The sequence below is a fragment of the Anolis sagrei genome, chromosome 6, assembly GCF_037176765.1.
Source record: "Anolis sagrei isolate rAnoSag1 chromosome 6, rAnoSag1.mat, whole genome shotgun sequence".
In the NCBI taxonomy this organism is placed as follows: domain Eukaryota; kingdom Metazoa; phylum Chordata; class Lepidosauria; order Squamata; family Dactyloidae; genus Anolis; species Anolis sagrei.
In genome coordinates, this window is record NC_090026.1 from 24,130,064 (window position 1) to 24,154,849 (window position 24,786).

General features: G+C 38.9%; 1 protein-coding gene across 1 annotated transcript; it reads left to right on the forward strand.

Annotated features, from left to right (window-relative positions):
- The first annotated feature begins 1,629 nt into the window (after positions 1-1,629).
- On the forward strand, positions 1,630-21,652 carry LOC132777998 (serine protease 27-like). The gene is made up of 7 exons (XM_060780586.2): positions 1,630-1,890; positions 6,603-7,040; positions 16,174-16,200; positions 17,168-17,330; positions 17,429-17,700; positions 19,700-19,869; positions 20,769-21,652. The coding sequence occupies exons 2-7, from the start codon at positions 6,905-6,907 to the stop codon at positions 21,069-21,071; spliced, it is 1,071 nt and encodes a 356-aa protein (XP_060636569.2). The 5' UTR covers positions 1,630-1,890; positions 6,603-6,904; the 3' UTR covers positions 21,072-21,652.
- The last annotated feature ends 3,134 nt before the right edge of the window (positions 21,653-24,786 follow it).

Here is a 24,786-nt window from a genome sequence, read left to right on the forward strand (position 1 = left end):
TAGCACTGGGTCAAGGCAATTAAAGTGGATTTATTCCACAGCTTAGATACATTTAGATGCTTGTTGAAAGCTTTGGTGTTCTCTAACACTTTTGTTTCTAAAGAAGGAATTCTAAGCAAACAACAAAGAGTGCACCTTTTGCTGCTGCACATTACATTCGGCAGTAAAACATTTTTTTGGTTTCAGGGTTTTGAAAATTGAGGTGCGCATTAGAATTGATGGAGCATTAGACTCGAGTAAATATGCGTTATTCAGTTTCTGCTTTGATCTGGATTATATAGCAGTGTGGAGTTGAAATCAGATAATCTGTATTCAGCAACTGGATTATATGGCAGCATAGATTCACCTTGGTTAACCTACCTTCCATACAGCCATATATCCCTGAATTTCAAGGCAGGAAATCCCACAATATCTGCTTTGAACTGGGTTATCTGAGTCCACACTGCCACATATTCCAGTTCATAGCAAATAATGTGGAATTTTATTCAGCTGTGACCCATGTTGTATTCTTGCTAGGTTTTCCCATCTTCCAGCTATGAAAAAATATACTGATGGAAATATTATCTTTCAATCAGTCCTAAGTCTCTAATAGCCAGGTTCTACTGAGGTTGTCTGAGTTGATTCGCCAAGGTGCGTAACAGCAGTAACAGTGCTTGCTTAGCACCTCCAGAGTGTTTTATGAGCTTCAGCTAATGGCTCCACCACACCTTGGTTTAAGATGTGATTATTATCTTTATTTGATGGGCTGGGAAAAAGCATGTATTCAAAAGTACCATGACTTGTCAGCAGTCAACCTGCGTCAAGATAATGTTGCAAATATAGACACAACGAATTGGGATTAAGATCTAAGTGATTCAACAAGATTTACTTCTGAGTTGACAAGTATGAAATTGATATGTCCCTATTTCTGTAATGTCACTTTGGGAACTTAATAGATGTATTTACTGAAGCAAGGCTTTTATGATTATTTTACTGTGAATTATAGAACTGAAAGAGTTGCCTATGTATGAACTTAATAGATTTGCTGTGGTTATTCATTATCAACTTGACTTTGATTCATGGCAATTTAATGAAGGCCTAGTCATCAAGTGTCTTGCTCAAGACTTGCAAAGTCAGGACCACTGCTTTCATTGATCGATCTAACTGTAGTATTCTTTCTCTCTCTTTGTATTTTTCTAAGCATTATTGTGTTTTCTAATGAGCTATGTCATTTCATGATATGTTCAAAATACAACACTCACAGTTTAGATACATGTTGTTTATGTTTTTGTCAAGGTTCTATGCATCCTTATTTTAGGCTTTGTACTGGGACTTTACAGCTAGAGGAAAGGGTAAGGAAATAATATTCAAAGAAAATGACCATTATGGAGGTACAAGTGCAGAAATTCCCACCTAGATAAGTGAAGGGTTGATGACGGAGATAAAAACTTTGGAGTTGAGCACCACAGGTTTAGTGTGTTGCCAACTTATTGCTTAACTTAGCAGGAGAACATCAGATCCAGGAAAAGAAGTAAGAGCCCCAAAGCCCTATCCCACAACCCTCATAAACAGAAAACTTACCCTCCCAACCCTGAAGACACGATACTTTTAAGAAAAGCAACTGCAAAAAGGAAGTGACATAGAGTGATGTAGAGGAAGCTAGATAGAGGAAGCAAGGAAGGACAAAGGGCAGGACATACAAGCAAGGGTAGAAGAGGAACAGAAGAAGGACAAGGGAGAAGAAGGGCAAAAGAAGCAATACAAGTAAGGGCGGAATAAAGGCTAAGAAGGGCAGAACAAAGGCTAAGAAGGTTAAACGGAGGTTAAATGGAGAAAGAGGAGGCAGAGAAGGAGGAGAAACAAAAGAAAGGAAGACAAGAAGAATCCACCAACGAACCAGAAGCCCTAAAGGTAAGAAGAAAGTATTAAGTAAAGACATAATAATAATAATAATAATAATAATATAAATAAATACTAAAGAATGGAAGATATAAAATACAATCAAATTAAAGGGGTGGGACCTCTATAAGATTTACTACTTTAACAAGGCATTAAGAGAAGAAAACCTATACTGTGAAAGAACAGATAATAAGAGAAACAATACAGTGGAGACAAATAAATCAAACCAATTAATTAATTAATTTAAAAAAATTAAAAAGGAAAGTCAAAGGGATTGCATAAAGGAAGATAAAGGAAGATAAAGGAGAGAATATTTAAATATTACAAGATGGAAAAATTCACAACCACAACAAAAACAAATAAAGCACTAAGAGCAACTGCAGTAAGAAGACATTCAACACAAGGAGAATTATCACTCAAAGATTTGATGTTAGAACTGCAAAAAATACAGGAAAATCAAGGAAAAATGCAACAAAATATGCAAGAAACAATTCAAGAAAAGATGGGAAAGATGAAAAAAGAACTAAAATAAGAAATGCAGTCAATTAAAAAAGAGATAGATGAGATGCAACAAGTATTAAGGAAATAAAAAATGACAATATAACTCTGAAGAAAAACCAAGGAAAAACAAAAGCAAAAATAAAAAACTGAAAAATTATAAAGACAGCAAGAATTATTGGCAATTAAAGAAACAGAATTCCAGCTTAGATTCAGAAATATTGAAGAACATGAAAAAGAAGACATAAGAAGTATAATTACAGAGATCACAGCTGAAATACTAAACATCACAATAGAGGAAATTGATCAAAACATAGACTGCCTTCAAAGAATAAACACAAACTATGCCAGAAGGAATAAAGTACCTAGAAACATTATTGTGTCTTTTGGTAGAAAAAGAGTTCGGAACGAAATTCTAAAAGAAAAATCAAGAGACCAAAAAGCATATAAAAGAAAAGTAATAATATTAAATGAATTTACCTCAACATCCATGAGTAAAAGAAAAATATATTACTTTCTTACAGACGAACTCAAAAAATATGAAATAAATTTTAAATGGGAAAAAACAGAAAGAATTTTGGTGATATTTAACAAAGGCAAACACTGGCTAACATCAGAAGATAAAGTGAGAGAATTTCATAAAGAATTTTTAAAAATTATGGAAATGAACAAGAAGCATGGAGAAAAGGAGAGAAATGGAAATACTACAACAGAAACAAGAAAAGAAACCTGGAATGGGAAGGATATAAAGAAGAAAGACAAGACCTAGACCCAACTCATCTGAAGACTACAAAGGATTGCAAACCAAAGCCAAGGAAAAACAGGATGAACCCAACGAACCTAACGAAGAATTTGATAATGACAGTGACAATATTTTCAAATAATGTAAATGGCCTAAACACACCAAATAAAAGGAAACTAATTTACAACTAATTAAAGAAAGGGAAATATGATTTTATTGCCTTACAGGAGATTTTGCAAAAACAGGTTTCATACTTAACTCAGAAACAATTCGGCAAGAAATTTCACTCCTTGACATTACAAAAAAAGAGGGGGTGGCAATATATGTAAAGGAAACAACAGAGGAATCTTTGACGTTTAAAGATCAAGAGGGGAGGATGGTAGGGATAAAAGCAAAAATAAATAATCAAGAAACCCTAATATGTAACATATATGCCCCCACAGGAGCAAAATCAAAATTTGTAAAACAACTAAAGAAGAAAATACAAGAGCAAAATTACAAAAAATTAATAATACTAGGGGATTTCAGTGCGGTACAAGAATGTTATCTAGATAAAACTAAAAAAAAGAAGGATTTAAATGGAGGGAAACTACCACACAGCCTAACACAGTTAAAATGAGTTATTTTTACAAGATGCCTGGAGGACAAGAAATCTAATGGTAAAAGATTATACCTTTTACTCAGACCGACATTTAACATGGCCCAGAATTGACATGATATGGGCCACAAATTCATTAATAACAAAGATAAAAAAGGTTAAAATTCTGCCTAGAACAAATACAGACCACTGCCCGATGGTAATGGTGATACAAGAGAAAGGAAGAATGAGGAGATGGAGATTAAATGAGAACCTTTTAAGATCAGAAAAAGAAATAGAAAATATCAGGAAACTACTCAAGGAATTCTTTGAATTAAATAATAAAGAAGGACAAAAACAGAAATATTATGGGATGCCAGTAAGGCAGTTATACTTTATACAACAAGGAGTACTAAAAATAGGAAAAGACAAGAGGAACAATATAACCTACAGAAGAAACTAGAAGAAAAAGAAGCCCTACTAAAATCAAAACCAGGAGATAACAAAACCTGCCTAGAGTTAGAACTTATTAAAAAAAACAGATGCATTTGTTACAATTTGAACAAATAGTAAAAAAATCTAAAATACTTAAAAGCCAATTACTTTGCAAATGCTAATAAATTTGGGGCATTGCTGGCAAAAAAAGCTAACAAAAAAGACAACATATAATAACTCAAATAACAAAAGATGAGGAAAATTTCTTCACAGATGAGGAGATAGCAAAATGATTTAGAGAATTCTACAAAGAATTCTACAAAGAACTATACAATAAAGACCAGATAGAAAAGGAATAAATAGAAACACACATAGCGGAACAGAAATTAGAGAAAATAAGTGAAGAGCAAAGAGAACTACTTAATAAACCAGTGAATGAAGACGAGATTAGAAAGGCCATAAAATTTACCTATCAACAAAGCACCAGGCCCAGATGGGCTAACATCTGTATATTACAAAACTTTTGCAGAAGAACTGACCCCATATTTAAAAGAAATAATAAATAATATTTGGAACCATTCGAAATTACCAGAATCATGGCAAGATGCTAATATCACCCTAATTCATAAAGAAAAGACAGATGCAACCAACATTAAAAACTACAGACCAATCTCTCTGTTAAATAATGATTATAAAATATTCACAAGTATAATGGCTAACAGATTAAAAACTGGGGGCCCTTCCACACAGTTGATAATTCCATTGATTCCAATCTTCACTACCGCAAGGTAAAATCCCATTACATTCCCTGTTGAGTCTGATGTTTTACATAATAAAGAAATTTCATGAGCATTCTCTCTTGTTTTCAGCTGTTAGTGCATGTTAGGAAAAGCACAGATAGGCAGATAGGCCTACCAGACACATTAATATAATTAGAACATAGCAATAAACAAGCCAATACACAGTAATAAAACCATGCCACTTGCTATACGTCACCTGACATATATTGGAAATAGACATGCCCATATGCTGTATAAGCAAACCGCACTCAGTCATGTCACTCACTGTTTATCAGATACTGGAAATAAAAATGTCTATGTATCTTACAGTTGATAGCAGATCTTGAGTCTTTTCAACTGAACAAAAGCCATTTGGAAAGCTGATACAACTGTAGCAGCAATTATCACGGAGTGAAATGAAAAGTTTTCCTTTCGTCAGAATGACTACCGAATGTAGGTGTGCAATTGAGTCAAACCTGCAGACTTATGGGGCTGATCCAGCTTAATCTGGGGTAGGTCTCCCTTGTTGCATTGTTGCCTCAGTGTAAGCTAACACCCTGTTTATATTAGCTGCCAGAGGTAAAGGCACCCATCTGAATAAAATCTAATGACCAACCACTAAAGCCTTTTTTAAAAAGTGTTAATTAGGGAATCTTTCACATTAAGGGGAAGTTGCTAGAAAAATATGACAGACATGTCTTAGACTGCGTGCCTCTGGCAGGACCCATTGTTTTTGGTTGTTTTACAAGTGTATATGCAAAATCCCATGTACGCTTGATAGCACTATATAAAGAAACAGCAACAATAACAAATGAAAGATCAAGGTGCTGCCTTTTCTGCGGTGTTCTCCCAAATGTCCAATGACTCCACAAAATTTCCAACACTTTAGAGATTATAACTAGGCTTGTTTGATAAAAAAATGGTTCAAAACTCATTTTGGATGTAGGGGGCGCTGGTGGTTCAATTCTAAAGTCTATTCAATTTTCACAGAAAAAAGTTCAAAACTTTTTGAAACATTCAGAGACTTCCGAATCCTCCCTTAATGGTTTGAAAGTGTTATTTCCTGTTTCATTGGGTGGTCTTAACTTTGAAAGTAGTTGTTTTACTCCAGAAGCAGGGGGGGGGGGGGAGGGAGGAAATTCATCCACTCTGGTTTAAATTGGCTTCTCTGGTTTGAGCCAAGGCCAGGGACCAGAAGCTGGGAAAAGCTGAATCATTTCCGACTCACTTACTGCTTTGTAACAGAAATGGCGGAAAAAGCTTCAGAAGGGCAAAAGGACTTCCGGTTTCCTTAAAAACTTCAAAATCACTTCAAAAAGCAAATCTTTCCGAATTATGAATTTTCTAACCGAACCTAGCCATGCCTAATGATAACTGGGACGTGTGGCTGAACTACATAAGAAGTCACAAAAAATTCATTTTTGGTCTAAAATAGGTCACAAATACACCCTCAACATGGTGAAATTGTTTTAATGTACTCTACAGCATGCGTTCAAAGGCCTTTTGCATTGGGGACAGAGGGATTGGGGGAACATAGGGATTGGGGGCTATGTGCAGGTTTACATCCACTCCAGTGTAAACAATTAAATAACTGATAAATAAGTTAACCAGGGGAAGATCTACTGTGACAGCTGAAAGTTCAGATGAGCATCTATGTCTGCCTGATGTCTTCTTCATTTGCTTATTTGCTTAGGTACCACATCTTCTCCAGGAGCATAGCTGTCACATTCTTCAGGAGATACAAGAACGTGAATGGCTGACTCTCTGGATGCCTTTGGCTTCTCCCTTTGACTGTCAGACACCAGACTCAAAATGTAAAACAATGTCAAACAGGTTTGGTGACATGGTGTCCGCCCTTCCCAGGGCTAGGTATTAAACCATCTGCATCTTGGAGAAAGGCGAGCTGTGTTACTTAGGGCATCCCTCTTGATGTTCTCCCAGATCCTAGGAAGGGTCAATTGAAAGCAGCTCTTTGAGGATCCCCAGAAATCGAATATGGCATGCCAATGGGGGGCAACTAAATCTGGACTGACAGTAGCCCTGCTGCTAGTGTTGATAACACTGATGGGAAGAGGGATTGCCATGAAGCAGTATTATAATCCTTGTGATGATGAAGAAATACCTAACAGAGGTAAGAACTTGGATTATCCATTTCAGGAATATCTGTCAGATCTAGTTAGCAAGGAGCTGGTTTGGGGTTCAGGATCCTCAAGTCTTTTAATCAAACTTAGGAAAAAGATGGTATCTGGGGTGTGGTTGAGAAAGAAGGGCATCTCATGTGTTTAGGGCTATACACAGAAAATTCCTCAAAAGTAATAAATATACAGGAATCAAAAGCAATAATTAGAACTGACAGTATCTATCTTATTGAGATCTGAGTCTTTGAAAGAAATAGTCATAAAGTAATAAAAAAGTAAATCTTTTTGGAGCTCCCGGTGGTGCAATGGTTTAAACTGCTGAGCTGCTAAACTTTCTAACCGAAAGGTCTCAGGTTTGAATTGGGGGAGATCAATAGGTACCGCTGCAGTGGGAAAGTAACAGCACTCTAAGCAGTCATGCTAGCCACATGACCTTGGAGGTGTCTACAGACAATGCTGGCTCTTCAGCTTAGAAATGGAGATGAGCACCAACCCCCAGAGTCAGACACAACTGGACTTAATGTCAGGGGAAAACCTTTGCCTACCTTATTGCACATGAAGGAGTGTTAGAGAAATAACATTACCACTATTTGTCTCTGAATGGCTCCTCATCTTTACTAGTGTATATAGGAATAATTCTAAATTTTTTGTAAAAAAAATCAACTGAAAAACCTGGATTGACTCATCCACAGATAATGGAATTACTGTAGCCTAACACTTGTCTAAAAAGAAACCGTTACTTCAAGTGGCAGAAACTTATTCTATTCTGGGGGCAGGCATGTGGCCGGGAAGGGGGGGGGGCTTGAGGGGCTTCACCCCCTCCCGAAATTCTCATGGTGGTCCACGAGAAGGCCTTACTGCTACATTATTTAAACTGTTATGTTTATTCATATCATGATCTGATCACCATGCTCAATATATCCCATATACATGGGGGTATTGGGGTAACGATACATAAGGTTTGCTAGGGTAGACCCTCTTTCACTCGGACTCAGCCCCCCTCCCCGAATCAAACTCAGCTCCCCCCGAATCAAAATCCTGGCTACGTGCCTGCCTGGGAGAACCTAAAATAAGCACCAATCCCCTATATTTGTTCTGCTACAGAGGTCTTTTTGAATGCCCAGGTGGGAAAATGATGGCAGTCATGGACAACTGACCCCCTCAGTCAATGTTAGTACTTTTCTATCTACAGAACGGCCCTCAATTTATCCATGGGTCATTCCAAAAGCTGTGACTAAAAGCCAGCACCCTGTTCCCGCAACGATCAATGAATTTTCTATGCAGGGATTCTCAAACTTTTTCAGCTGTGGAGTGACCATAGTGTTGTGTTGGAGAACCTTGAGATTTCTAAAAAAGTGTCCACTGAATAAAAATATAGCTTTTGATTCAGAATTTTCTACTTTCATGTAGGTTCTTCCCTTTGAGTCTCAGCAAAAGTGGAGGGCTAACAGTAATTTGATATATTAAATATATGCATATTCTATATTAAATATGTATAAAATTACTGTCACTGTATGCTTTAAAATGTGCTACCATATCATTGAGTTTGTAATCAAAGTGAAAAAGGGAGTAGAGTGTGCAGTATTATAATCTTTCTAGTGCTGAAAGAGAGACCCTGTGCTTTGATAACATGCCTGCAACACACCTGTCGGGTGGAGATCTTTGGGAAAAGAAGGGTGTGTGTGATTCTGGGTATGTTACCTGATATCTGAAATGATTACAGGATAAGATATTTGAGAACTGCCTGACTATGCTGGATGGCAATCTAAGTGGTGTGGTTGATGGGATTAATTGGCTATGCGATTTGTTCATGGGGGGTTGGGATGTTCTGTGCACTGGAACATTCTTGTCAGGTTTGATTACCTTGCAAAAGTTTTGCCATTTGGAATGGATGTATGTCTGCAAATGTTCATTAAACAATCCTTACTTTCTCTTCTCACTGTTTCCAACTTGATGCCTTTACTGTCAGGGTCTCTACTAGATTTGTGGGGTGTTAGCACTAGGGATGGAAAAGAAATGTTCTGGTGCAATTCTGTGTGCATCCTGAAATTCAACATCTTTGTTGTTAAATGGAACTTAATTACTTAACTTGGTTAACTATGACTGTTGGCATAAGAGCTGAGTGACCACATGATAGACAGATCTTTTTGTAATCTTAGCACTGGTTTTGTTTTGTGCTTGATTAATCCCAAACCATTTGTATAATGAATTCAAAGTGTGGCACTAACTGAATGAATACTGAATCCCAAATTAATTTCTGTACACAAATTGAATTTGGCACTTAAACTCATCTGATAACATAGTGTCAATATTCAAGATTCTACTTTGCTTCAATTAAATTAGAATATCACAGTAATTTAAGCATGCTTAGTTGCATTTATTCTTGTTCTCGATCCCTACTCATCTCTCCTCCCTCATCTCCTTCTGTCAAGATTATGGTTACCAGATCAAATACATCCCAGTCCTTACCAATTTAGGGCCAAATAACTTCCAGTGGAAACATATTATAGAGCTGTGCTGGAAGACCTGAAATGCCTTGCGAAGACATATTTTGTCAGATGTGGGTAAATCACAGTCTTGTGAGTAGGGAGGTCTATCTATCTATCTATCTATCTATCTATCTATCTATCTATCTACACACACACACACACACACACACACACACACACACAGAGAGAGAGAGAGAGAGAGAGTTGAGCTTTAATTAATGCTTAGACCGTAGGTGTTTCATATACTGTACAGGACAAACAAATAAATACATAAAAAACAGATTATTAAATACAATGTGAAATACACTATTAAAATATTAAATAAATGATTAAAATACTACATAAATCTATGCACACACACACACAATTTCCTAGTTACATTGGGATTCTTTCAGTTTGAGGACAGGAGAAGAGAAGTGAGACTTTGGGATTCCTAGTCAAAACTGAGATTTTTTAAAATGAAGTTTGCTAATTAAATTAATAACGTGAAAGCAAAAATGAGATTGTACAATACTTGGGGCAGGGAACTGCCATGCTAAATACACTATTTTAAATGTTTTGGCTTTTGATGGCATATAAAAAAGATTGACGGGTCTGTGTTGTGCTTGTTCTTGTTTGAAGAATCATTGCTTATTCCAGTTTTGTTGGAACAACAAACTGTGATTACTTGAAAATGGAAAGGTAAATGAAAATGGAGAGTAAACTGGCTTCCAGTTGACTATCTCAAGGATTTGAATTGTGTGGGTCTCCAGATGTTGTTGATCAACAAAGAATGGGTCCTGCATTTGAGCTATAGCCCTTCATTATCCCTTGTTCCAAATCAGGGTTGAGAAACTTAGACACTCCTCATGCTGGTGAACAACTACTCCCATTATGGTTCATCATTGTCTGTGGTGGCTAAGTGATGGAAACCAATTTTGTATGAATTTGAAATGCTGAGATATTCTAATTTAATTGAAGCAAAGTAGAATCTTAAATATTCTTTGCTCCCTCCAACCATAGTGTGCCATCTGGATCAAGCTTTTATCTTTGCTTATTCCGCAACAGATATAATTACGTGTGGATTGGCAACACTCCTCCCGCTCAGAGAACCAGGAATGACACAGACACAAACACATAGATGGAGTAAAAATTGGCCACAACTTAATTTAGTGATTACAGGAACAAAAGGATGGCTGTCAGGCATGGGTTCTGGATCAAGATCGATCAGCCCGCTGCTGACCAATACCTAAAGAGTCCAAGAGGGGCACAATACCAGGCAACAAAACGCTTATTGGCCCGTTGACCAAGCTGCGTGAAAACTTCCTGCCATTCAGGGGGCTTCTGGGAAGGAGAAGCCCCCTGCTACCGACATGGCCGGTGGGAGGGTGCCCCCCGCCGCAATAGGCCTTGCCCGATAAGTCGGGCAATTAATTTACCTTTGTCTGCTCCGTGAGCAAATTCCATGCTGGTCTTTTTGACCACCAAAACCCCAAAAGGGTGTGCCTGTCTTGAGGGATGTACATGAACTTCTAGGCTTTCTGTCATTCATAGCATTTTGTCAGTTAACAGGTGAATGATGTTCAATAATCTTACTATTGAATGCAACCATATGCTTCTGCTTTTCTTTCCTATGAAAGCCATCATATCTATGGCTTTTCCACTGATTGGGAAATCACTGATCTCAATAAGGGGACACACCCATATTTCCTCCCACTGTAATATGAAGCAAGAATCAAGCAAAATAACTCCAGTATGAAACCCAAGCAAATATTGGGAAATTCAGTTAATGCTGATGAAGGAAAAAAATGGATTTTTACCTTGCAATATGGTAATGAAGTTCCTTTTAAGATTTGTTATTCTCAACATATTGACCTCTACACATGCATAACTTTTTCTCTTTCAAAAGATGAGTGAGAAACTTGAATCCCTTCAGATGTGATTGGAATGTAAGTCCCATCATTTCCAGACATCATCTGGGGATCTTATATTGGAAAAATCTGAGAATTTAACATTGGGAAAGTCTGATTTACCCTATTGTGGGAATCATATAGGCCTCCAGATGTTGGATTGCAAATCCTATCATTCTTCAACATTGCTTATATTTTGTAATTAATTAGATTAGTAGGGGGATAGGGCTTACCATGTAAATGTGAAACCATAGATAATTGTTGAGTTCCAGAGCTATGTATGGTAATTTGGATAGAGTTTAACCAAAGGAACACCCAGATCATGCCTAAAATATCTTTACTGATATTGCAGTCTCTTTTGATGTCCAATAACAAACATAAAGATAGCACCCGGCTGACAGTATAAAACAAAGTTCGACTTCAAGGACTCAAACAGCATTCCCAAAATAACGTTCAGTAGTCCAGCAAAGAAATGCCCATCAATCAAAGGTTTCATTCCAGAAGTCACACCAAGAAGTCAATCCATATAGTCATACAAACTTCCAAAGTTATATGGCTAGGTTTCAGGATTCCTCAGGAAACACACAAGATCTCAGAATCAGGACTGGGCATTGATTCCAGCACAGCAGCCAGGAAACATCTCCTAGTACACTGGTGGTGAACCAATGGCATGCGTGCTAGCAAGGCATGCAGTGCCCTTTCTCCTGGCACATGCACTGTTGTCTCTTGGATCCCACCACCAGTTTGCACCACGGCTGCTGGAACTCATGCAACATGAGAGATCAGAATCTGCAATTGTCATACACTGCTTATTGTCTTGCTCCAAATGGGCCCTAAAAGAACTGGCTCCTTCTCTAGTCTCCTCCCTTCGTGCCCTGCTGTTTGGGCATGCTGGCACAGCAAAAGTTCTATTCACAAGCACATACCTTTATGATGAAGCAGTGCATCATGGCATCGGTAGAGCGTGGGCATCTAGGCTTCAAAGCCACCTCACATAATAAAAACATAAGATTGGATTTTACCACTCAGTTGTGCTCATACCTTGGGAAGCAAGATTTGGTCATGGTGGTCCACGTTCTTGTTACATCTCAAATAGACTACTGCAACACACTCTATGTGGGGTTGCCTTTGAAAACTATTCGGATGCTTCAAGTGGTCCAACGGGTGGCAGCCTGATTTCTCATAGGAGCAGCGTACAGGGAGCATACAACCCCTCTGTTACATCAGCTCCACTGGCTGCCAGTCTGCTACCAAGCACAATTCAAAGTACTGGCTTATAAAGCCCTAAATGGTTTGGGACCAGTTTACCTGTCTAAACGGATCTCAGTCTATGAACTATCTTAGAGATTAAGATTTTTTAGGGAGGCCTTGCTCTTTATCCCACCTCTTTTGCAGGTGCGATTGGTGGGGACGAGGGACAGGGCCTTCTCAGTGGTGGCCCCTCGGCTTTGGAATTCCCTCCCTAGAGACATTAGATCAGCACCCTTCCCTTTGGCCTTCAGAAAGAAAGCAAAGACATGGCTGTGGGACAAAGCCTTTGGTTAGTGAGCAGTGCAAGAAACGAATAGGGAATATTTGCAACTGACAATTGGAATGGCTTCAGATTATGATTCTGGATTTTGTGATTTTAATGTTTATACTAATATGTTTTAATTATATGTCTTAATGTCTAAATATTGCCTATGTTTCATGGTTTAATGTGGTTTTAATAATTTTATTTCATAGTTATAGATAATTGTTTGATTTTTGTTCTGGTTTTTCACATGTATGTTTGGCATTGAATTTTGCCAATGACTAAGTTGGAAACCGCTTTGAGTCCCCCCAGGGGTGAGAAAAGCAGTATATAAATACAGTAAATAGATAAATAGATAAATAAATAAATAAGGGTCACTCCTATTGGCTGCTTTGACATTTGGTACCACAGGAGAGTGTATCACAATTCAGATTGTTTGCATGAGGTGTCATTGAAAAACCACCCAGATCTTTCACAGAGAGAGCTGTCATCAAGGTGATAAACTTCTGCTAGTTCCTGGCCAGGAGACATTGCCAAAAAGTACCAAAGCAAACTTCTTTATGGCTTGAGGCATCTTACCTGATATTAATATGCCAGCTTCTGCATTCCAAGGACCTGCTGTTTTGTTTGTTCCTTAAATTATTTTTTCTTCCAAGGCTCAGCTCCTGTGCTCCCAAATATATTCAGTAAGGTTTTCTGATATTTACCTTAATAAGATGGACTGGGGCATTTCACCAAAAAGAGGAGGAGAAGGAATGTTTTGGGGTGTTTTTTTTGTTGATAGGAAGGGAGGGAGGGAGGGATCAGAGGTCCTTTGTCCATCTATAATTCAGCATTTTGCTACTGCATTCATTCTTTTCTTCACCCTTTCCCCCCCTTGGTAAGGTAAAATGTTGCAGAACTTGACAGAGCAGGAAAATGTTTCTGGGATATGATTCTCTTTCAAATCAGTTAAAATGACTTTCAGATACATAGCATTTAGCCATGGCAATGAAATTGTTGTCAAACCACATTAATTCTACAGTGTAGACGCACCCTCTGATAACTTATGGTGACTGAATTTTATGATAAACTGAATAGAATAGATTACATTTGGGATTGGGTCAAACACAAGAGATTGATTTACAGAGGTTATAAGATTATAAAAATAAAACTGGTATTATATTAAATTTGGCACGGATTAATTAGCTATATCATATTACAGGCGAGAATGCATTTGATGTTTGTTTTTGGGGTTTTTTTGCTGCATATTGAAAAGTAAAGGTAAAGGTTTCTCCTTGACATCGAGTCTACTTATGTCTGACTCTGAGGGGTGGTGCTCATCTCCATTTCTAAGCTGAAGACCCGGCGTTGTCTGTAGACTCCTCTCTCTAGAGCCAAGACGTAACTGAGAAACGGAGGTGATCGCCTCATTAAAAAGACCCAGCTTGCATAAGACATGCCACAGCTTTCATATATTCTGATTGGCCCAACAGGCAAGGCTCACAGGGAAACCCCGTGTGACGACATGGCAGCCTCTACACACACTGTGTGGTCCTGAATAGAGCATAAGGAACTGTGACCAGTAGCCATATGGTCCAGCTCTGTCAAAAAAACCCATGATGGCAGAACCCTTGCCATTATGGGCATCCAAAGAAGCCAATGAAGCAGAAGGAAAACAGTCAAAACGAATCCGTGCACAAGTCTTGCTGCCAGCATGCTTATTGTGTGATCATCCAAAGGATTAATTCACACATTACAGATCTCAAAAATACATTCCTACATCTGGATCTACACTTCCCTACTGATCCCAGATGATGATCTTATCTCAGATTATTTGGCAGTGTAGACTCATATAATCCTGTTCAAAGCAGATAATCTAGGATCAGATCTTGGGGTATAGGGCAGTTTGTCCTTATTTGCTCCCATGTGTGTCAAGAGACAGCTAAATCTGTTCAGCTATTATTGCGCAGTGACATCATATCATTTATTTCATGAGGCTTGTTGGACTGGCATGACTAATACAGGAAGGAAAAAATGCCACAGTCAGGGATAAAAGTGGCACGTTTGCAGCAATTCCACATAGAAACCATGATGCCACATAGAATTACAAGAAGGCAAATACACAATTAAAATGGCTTGGGGAAAGTATATCTGCCTTCATGAAATAGTGTGTGTTTTTTTAATTTGAAAATTACATCTGGTGGATGTCCAGAACTGCCCAGTTTTCCCCACACAGAAATATTCTTGGAATGATGATAGATCAGCTTCTGATGAGTCCTTACACATGTATTTTAATGTTGGCGGTCTAAAATAGATGGTCAGATAGTTTATTGGTCTAGCTTATATAATACCTCTATTTTGCCAACTACTCAAAGTTTCATATTTCTTAGAAGTTTAGCAGGATCAGTCCTGGTTAGTATAGTATGACCTCCATAACCACAGAACTGGTAAACATGGTTTCACACACCTGCATCTGATAAAATGTGTCATGTTTAGGACTTTTCTAGTTCCTCCAGGTGAGGCTATGGTATGCTTCCACTGGAAGTTATCAGAGTTGCATTGGTTGGCATAGCAAATTTCTATACCCGTTGTCTGAATTGTATAGGTCCTCCAACACAACTATATAATGAGTTCTGCTGGAAGTCATTCATTTCAATAGAGTTCATTATACTGTTTCCATGGTAAGTTCAGGGACATACCCTCTTTGGATTCTGGTATTGTACTGTATTCAGATTAGAGGTTGCCAATGAATAAGTGACTGGCTTGACTCTGAAGTAGCTGGGGGTGGTGACGGCAGACAGGGAGCTCTGGCGTGGGCTGGTCCATGAGGCCATGAAGCGACTGAATGAATAAACAACAACAAACAACAATGAATATTGGGTGCTGTAGGCTATGTTTCAGATGAAGGGACTGATTAATCACCTCTGAATATTCATTATCACAATACTATTGCCATAATTGTAAATGCTCCTCCAGGGCCTCCAGGACCTTAACCATCAGTTGTATCAAGTGATAATCAGAAGCAGGACCACTGCTAAGTGACCACATACGGGCCACTTGCTGGTAGTAGGCACATGGAAATGTCATCTCCCCATTCTTCACTCAGTGTGTCTGCTGGCTATGAAGGTGTGCTTGTGAGGTCAGAGGAGGAGAAGTTATTTAGTTACAGATACATAAGTACATAGTTGATGTAGGCTATTACAAGCAATACATGAAGCATGGTTTTAAATTATTATCTGTCTTTTTGTTTCAGGTTCCCATTTGTCCCGTACTCGTCAGGGTAAGTTGTTATTTAGCTCAAGCAAGTCATTAAACACAATCCCCATTTATGAAATTTGTGCCCTAAACAACATTATATATGGACAGTGTGTGTTTTATAATTCATATTTATTTATATGCTTTGCATTGTTATTATTTTAATAGTTTTGTTGTTATTGGGCAGTATACAAATATACAATCTGAGCTTGTTTGATCATTTGTGGTGGCTGCATTAGAGAGTAAATCATGATGGGCAGGGATTGCATAGATCTGTCTGACCACATGGTCTTCTCTATATACCCTGCTCGCCTCCATATAGGCAGAGGATGATGCCAACCTATCAGCAACACCACTTAGGTTTGCTCTGTCATCTACACTTTGAACTGGGTCTAGAAATTAAATGGAACCCAATACAGTTTATTTAGCCAATGGGGAATGGTGCAATATCCTCCTGGTTTTCATCTGAACTTTTAAGAAGTTATCCAAGATGTTAGTCTCTGAGCCCAAAGCAGGTTCCGCATATAACTCTTTCAAAATTCATATTAAAATCCAGGATGGAATCAGCACTCCGTTGATAGCACTGAAGTCACCATAGTCTACCAGGGATTAAGAAATGAACCACATGCTCCCAGTGAGGCCCCTTCTACACTGCCATCTAAAATTCAGATTATCTGCTTTGAACTGGATTATATAGCAGCATAGACTCATATAATCCAGTTCAAAGCAGATAATGTGGATTATTTGCTTTGATAATCTGGTTTATATGACAGTGTAGAAGGGGCCGTGTGGCTCTTATTAACACCTGAGATGCTTGCTCTGTAGTTACTGAGTTGGGCTGGGCTGTTCAAAGGCAGTCCAATGTAGATAATAACCCATTTAATTTAATGTGAACTAAATAAAGTATGTATGTGTGGTATGGAGAGACCTGTAGTTTGTACCACAGGCCAAACAGTATTGAGTTTAATCCTCTGTACTCCTTTCTTTTCCAGTATGTGGCCGACCAGCTACCCTGAATAGGAATGTTGGGGGTGAGGACTCTGTAGAAGGCGAGTGGCCATGGCAGGCAAGTGTGAGGAAGATGGGCAAACATATATGTGGAGGGGCCCTCATCACCCATGAGTGGGTGGTGACAGCAGCACATTGTTTCCAACCGTGAGTTTAATTAACATCCAAGACACTTCCAACAAAGTAAATTTTAAGTCATTGTAGAAATGTTCCCTCACACCTATTTTTGATCCATCTTCTTGCAGAGATGATGATCCATACCGATATACTGTGGTCTTAGGTGCCAACAACCTGGAAAATTCCCGACCCCACAAGCAATCCATAGGAGTTGGAAATATCATCAGAAACCCACGATATGCAGGGGAGGCTACAAGTGGAGACATTGCCTTAGTACGGTTGGCTCATCCAGTGAGATTCACAAATTACATCATTCCAATATGTGTGCCTACAGCCAATGTGGAGTTCCCCCCTGGCATGAAGTGTTGGGTCACTGGATGGGGAGACATCAGTGAAGGACGTAAGTACTGGAAGAGGATGTAACAGTTCCTTGCCTAGGAAATATATAAAACATATTCCTCCTTTTAGAAAACATCCCAATTGGATGGCCCCCCACGAGGGTCTGCCTTGGGGGCAAACCAAGAATGGGCAACTTGGAAGTCTCTGAACAGACTCAGAAGTGGAGTTGGCAGATCAAAAGACAACCTGGTAAAATGGTACTACCTAAAAGAATCCTCCACTTTGTGTGACTGTGGAGCAGAACAGACAACTTTGCATCTGTATGCTTGTCTGCAAAGGAAGAATTGTTTGAGACCAGTCATGTAGCCGGGGGGGGGGGGGGGGGGGGAGGGGGGGGCTTGAGGGGCTTCAGCCCCCCCCCCCCCCGAAATTCTCATGGTGGTTCGCGAAAAGGCCTTACTGGTGCATTATTTAAACTGTTATGTTTATTCATATCATGATCTGATCACCATGCTCAATATATCCCATATGCATGGGGTATTGGGGTAATGATACAAAAGGTTTGCTAGGGTAGACCCTCTTTCACTCAGACTCAGCCCCCCTGAAACTCAGCCCCCCCCGAACCCCCCCCCTTTGAAAAAAACTCAGGTCCCCCCGAATCAAAATCCTGGCTACGGGCCTGTTTGGGGCTACAGACAATGCAGTCACTGTTGCCTGTTTTTGATGAAAAGATAATTAGCCACTTGTGCTAAACAAACAAACAAGTTTTTAAGTTTATTTGCATCCTAGTTTGACAAGTGAAATACAGGAGAAGGCTTTTGTACCTTTAAGAGTTGTGTAGAGAGGGAATTTCAGCAGGTGTTGCTAGTCACATGAGCTTTAAAGGTATAGGATCCCTGTCCTGTACTTCACCAGGAAGTCCTATTGCATCTTTCCATTTCTGTTTCTTTGTTGGGAATTGTTATGCCAACTGCACTGGCTGCCAGTTTGCTACTGGGCACAATTCAAAGTGCTGGCTTTAGCCTATAAAGCTATAAAGAGTTCTGGCCCAGCTTACCTGTCTGAACGTATCTCTCCCTATGAACCATCTAAAAGTTTAAGATCATCCAGGGAGGCCCTGCTCTCAATCCCGCCTTTTTCACAGGTGCGACTGGTGAGGATGAGAGGCAGGGCCTTCTCAGTGGTGGCTTCTCAGTTGTGGAACGCTCTCCCCCGGGATATTAGATCAGCACTCTCCCTCTTGACCTTCCGGAAAAAAGTGAAAACTTGGCTATTTGAACAAGACTTTGAAATCTAATGCAACAGTCAAACACGGAATTAGATGAAAGTAAACATTGGAACTGCTCAGACAACGATTTTTGGACAATGAGACTAACAATGAAGGCATTGGTTTTGTGTGTTTTTAAAGGTTTTATTGAATGTACTTTTAATTCTGTTAGTTGTATATTGTTAGACATCAAAGTGCTTCCTGGTTGTAAGCCGCCTTGAGTCACCTTCGGATTTGAGAAAGGTGGGATAGAAATATCATAAATAAATAAACAAATAATAATTAAACAATGCAATGAAACCGAATCGTAGATTCAAGAACTGAAAGGGGTTTTGGAAGTCATCTATTCCACTGTAATTCAAAGCAGTGGGTCCTGGATAGATAATGGTATGAGTCATTGACTGCTGGTTTCAGGAGATTTTCCATAAAAGAAAAAAAGTTGTCCTCAATGCTAACAACAACAACATGCTAAAAACAGCACTGCTATTTGCAAGTTCGGTGTTCTGTGATTGTCTGTCAGTCCATCCTGATGATTTGAATATGGAATATTGCTGTACTTTAGAATGTGTTTATAACAAACACAACAGTAGTAATGCATGAGAGTCAGGATCGTATCACACACATTTAAGAGAATACTAGATGAGGTCTGGATGCCTACTCACCTCATCTTACACACTTTTCTCCTTTCAATAGCTAATATAATAATGTGTGTCTAACTTACCACATAGTTGAGGGATTACTTTTGATATCTGTTTTTGGCTCTTCACTCACTAACTTCTGTTCTTCATTTCAGAGGACCTACCTTCTCCAAAGAAGCTCCAGAAACTCCAGGTGCCCATAATAGACATCCAGACCTGTAGAAGACTTTACAATATTGATATGGGCCAGAGCCTGCCCCGGAAACAAATCCAAAATGACATGATGTGTGCTGGATATGCGGAGGGCATGAAAGATACATGCAAGGTGAGGGACTGCTGTCAACAAGGTTTATTATCTCGCATCCTGATACCAAATTACAGTTGTAATTTGTAGCTGTTCTCTTGCAATCTGCTTAGATAAATATACAATATTTCAAAAAACAAAGACAGCCCTACATGCAATACATGTACCCCCCCCTGTGCCCCCACAATATCCCTAATTAATTAAGTTACAATTAGAATTAAAATTAGTCAGACTCACTGGGAATCTGGGCTGCTGTAAGTTTTTTGGGCTGTATGGCCATGTTCCAGAAGCATCCTCTCCTGACGTTTCACCTGTATCTATGGCAGGCATTCTTGGAAGTTGTGAGGTTTGTTGGAAACTAGGAAAATGGGGTTTATTGGCAGGAGAGAATGCTTCTGGAACATGGCCATACAGCCTAAAAAACTTACAGCAACCCAGTGATTCAGGCCATGAAAGCCCTCGACAATTAACTGGGAATTGTAACTATCAAAGTAATTTTTTTAACCTATATATATATATTCCCAAAAGCCAAGCTTGATTTGTCACTATATTTAAGAGAACAGTTTCACTATACCATTGCTATTATATATAATGGGACTTCAGCATCCATAGAGTTTGGAATCCACCAGGGGTAATACCAGGGGCCCACTGACTAAAAGAATATGTAACAATATTATTTCTCAAAATATGCATTTCTAAAATACATTTTTTTCTCAAAACACAGATTTAATGCATTTCCTTTCTTGAGAAAATATATTTTGATAATATTAGACCAGATTAGACCAGCAAACATAATTCCTCAAGACTGTCTTTCAAATCATTTTATAGTACAAGACATTTGGATCACTGTGAGGTTAGGAGACTATTCTCATTATGCTGACTGTTTCATATTTTTCCCCATTTAACTTTATATTTTCTAGGGTGATTCTGGAGGCCCACTCATGTGTAAGATCAACCGGGAATGGCTCCTGGCTGGTATTGTGAGCTGGGGAGAAGGCTGTGCCGAGAGGAACCGTCCTGGTGTGTACATTCGCTTGACTTCATACCAGGACTGGATTGGAAGGATTATTCCTGATCTTCAGTTTGTTGGTGCTAGGAAGTCTAACAACAAAATCAAGAACCAAGGCACCAGTGGATTTGATGGAAGGGAGCCAAGCTTCTTTCTCATAGCTCTGCTTAGTATGTTGGTGTGGACTCTCAATAATGTCTTGGCACTGGCATAGAATTTGTGGAATGAACTCATCACAGGTGGACAGTGTTATGAAATTATGCCTCTTTTCATCCTCCCATCTCTCAGTAACTCCTAATTTTGTCATAATTGCTGTCCTCCTTAACATCATGAGCACAAAGAGAAGCATCCCAAATTGGAAATATTCAATGGTTTAGTGCTAACCGGTCAACGCAGATTTCGGTACAATACTCTTTTTTGCCAGTTAACTAAATACCTGTTTGTCCCCATTGCACCATGCATTACTGTTTTCTGTAATGTTCCCCTTGTTGTTTCTGTAACTTTCCCCTTGTTGTTTCTATTGACAACTGGGACTTCAGGTTCCACTTGTATGTTCTTAAATATGAGCCAACATAAGGGTAGGTGGACATAAGCAAGTCCACCTACCCTTATGTACATCTGGACACTGAGAGGTTTGTCTCCTCTCCCTTTCTCTGCAACAAGCAAAGTCATCACCATCCCCCAGGATTAACAGTTTTGCTATGGTATTCCTCCTGACTGATGGAGAGCCTGAGATAATGGTGAAGCATGTGGCCATGCCCTATAGACACATGGAGACAAATGAAATCATTTGCTAAGACATGATCTTGAGTTGGAAGATGCCAGTGACTTGCATCTGGGTATGGGCCATAGCCAGACTCTTTTCTGACTCTCACCATTTCCTATCAACTAGGGAATTACCATTCAGGAGACCTATAATACCAAAACCATAATGAGTTCAGGGGATGGTGAGTGGAGAGCTGTTGCAGAGTTCCAACTGTGGGACTGTGTGCTGTCCTCTTCATTGCAGCATCTTGGCTGTGGTTTCTTAACATACATTCTTGAGATACATGCTGAGACTGTGAGTGATCCCTGGGAAGGTATCTGAGAAGATGCTGCCATTTACGAGTGTACTAAGAGCTATAGTGTTGGACCTACCAAGAATTGTAATTGTAAATCAAATGATATGTGGTGTGATATGTGGTAGACATACTGTACAATGCTCATTTTATTAATTATAATTTTCAAAAGAATGCAAATTGAGCTTGAATCCAAACAGTAAAATCAATGCAGTTTGATACCACTTTAACCATTAGAGATCAACACTAAGGATTGGTAGTTTTGCAAGATCTTTTGGTGCCTCAGCAAAGTACTGATCCCAGGAGTCCATGCTTTTGAACCCTGGTAGTTGAAGTGGTGTCAAACTGCATTAAATCTATATATAGATGCATCCTTTGTTGGACTATTTCCCACAATTTTCTATTTTGACAAATAACATGACTTCTGGGCTTCTGGTAGAGGTTTTTGCCTTTCAAACTGAGAAGTGAATCTAGTACTTTCTATTTTGCAATGCTTCAATATTGATATGGATATAGTGCCATTTCCCCTTTAGATTAGGATACATTTCCACATGCCTCAGTCCCAAATTCTTTCTGCTTTCTACCTGTGAAGGTAAAAAAGTAAGCCCCATCCATAGGTTTTCTCCCCACAGGTAGAAAATCAGCTGCTCATTTCAAGCAAACTTGCAATAGGAGCAACTCTTCCTAACTTTAAGTCCTGCCTGCGGAGCTGTTTTGCATTTACCCATGACAACAATAACAACAACAACAAGTGCCACAACCTGCTGATGGGGAGAAGAACCACATCTTTGGACCACACATATAGCATAATCCTTAATTAGATTGTCAGAAAAGCTCAACCTGTTCATTCACAGGCCGCCTAAGCCATGTCTGAGTCTTACTAGATTATTTATGTCATCCCCAGGCAATTTTTGATTTATATCCAAAATGATCCTAGATGATAGAAATCTCAGACAAATATGTCCCAGTTGAGTCACCAAGTACCTGCCACATTTTGGTGGAATAGTAAGGTGGGGAATATGAACATTGATAGGCATTAGATGACACCTGCTAAATGGTAGACTGATGGTTGGAGGCCAAGGTGAATTGGAAAACCATTCTTCTGGACAAAGCCCAAGAACTCTTATTATACCATAGGCCATATCTCTCCATGCACAGTCTTTTGAAGTAGGGGGCTTGGTAGCTGTCATTATAAAAATATAATAATCGAATAGTCTTTCTTTCAGAAACCAGGTCTCTTGGAATATAATTATTTTGATGGCAGAAGATAGGCCCAAGAAAGAGAAATCACACCATTTATTTGATTTATAGGTCTTCATGAAATGTCCACATGTGTTTCTCTCTCCCTGAGCACATATTTGACTTACATTACAAACTACTTTTTAATTTAATAAAAAAAACTGTAAAAGTAGGTGCCCATTCCTTGAAATGGGCACACTTGGAGGGCTGGTGAGCTGTTTTCTGATCCTCATGATGACATGTAGATTTCACTGTTGTCATTTTGTGTGTGTGTGTGGCGGCGGGGGGGGGGGGGGGGGGTCGTGGCCAATTCAGGAGGTAATAAACATAAATAAATGTAAAAAAGGAGAAGGTCTCCCCATTTCTAAGTTGAAGAGCTGGAGTTGTCCATAGATGCCTCCAAGGTCATGTGGAGTGCTGCTACCTTTCTGCTGGAGTGATACGTATTGATCTACTCACATTTGGATGTTTTCGAACTGCTAGGTTGGCAGAAGCTAGAGCTAACAGTAGGAGCTCACCCCACTCCCTGGATTCGAACCACCAACCTTTTGGTCAGCAAGTTCAGCAGTGCAGTGGTTTAACCTGCTGTGCACCAAGGTAGCTTTTGTCTATTGAACCATCAAGAAATTGCTACAAACAGGACCCCAAAAGAACCAAAAAGTGGATTCATAATATTAGGCAAAAAAAGTTATATTGCAGGAACACATGCTTCACCATGGTGGACATTAACTAGCAGCTCCCCAGATGTCATTGAACTTCCAATCCCTATTAGTGTGGTTTCCCCATCTAAAAGTAATTCTTTGGTTCAAGAAATAGCATAATTTCTGTTCATTTTTGCAGTAAGAGATGCAAAGAATACCCATTGGTTTTCATATTCTTGATGTAAGAAGGTCCCTTGTCACCCAAGACTTTCCACTAAAAAATTGTAAATTGCTCCAAAACTGTTTGGATTTGGGGCAAAAAACAAAACAAAACAAAAAAACCCAACCTGTTTTATTTCAAGCACATATTTTGCATAGAAAACCATTTTTTGTGCAAAACACATCTTATTTGCACTAGATCCAGGTTTTCTTGTTGACATTATCTCCCTTCCCCAAAAGTGAGAATCAAATAAAGATCTGGGATATAGTGTTAGAAAATAAGTAAACACTCTAGAATCCAATCCTTTTATCCAACTTATTAAAAACTGTTTTTGAGAAAGCATGTTTATATCAAGAGAAGATGACTGATGGATATGGGACAGAGACTGAAATGTTCACATATCTGTGGAATGCCTGCTACTACCTCTGATGTTGAATGTATTTCTAAATGCATCAAAACTGCACAGCAATGACAACATGTTTACTTACATTTGAATTTTTGCATCCTTGCATTTTCCAAAAGCCTATTGGTAACGTGTGCATGAAATCAGATATGCAAGGCTTAACTTAAGTTTTGGATGTTCAGATTCAAGAATTTAGATGTTTATATTTCATACTAATAAAAAGAAAAAGGCTTTTGGAGTGTCAAAATTTAAAACAGGTTTTTTTTAGTGCATTTACAGTTCCTTAATCCCTTCTTTTCAACTTTACATACCAAAGTTTGTGAACACTATAAAGCTTCAGTGACTATTCATTCCACGGAACTGTAATC

Excerpts from the sequence above, each read along its gene's own strand:
- LOC132777998 (XM_060780586.2), top strand. The coding sequence starts at position 6,905 with ATGGCATGCCAATGGGGGGCAACTAAATCTGGACTGACAGTAGCCCTG. Across the intron at positions 17,331-17,428 it reads GCAGCACATTGTTTCCAACC|AGATGATGATCCATACCGAT; the intron begins GTGAGTTTAATT and ends ATCTTCTTGCAG. Across the intron at positions 17,701-19,699 it reads GGGAGACATCAGTGAAGGAC|AGGACCTACCTTCTCCAAAG; the intron begins GTAAGTACTGGA and ends TCTTCATTTCAG.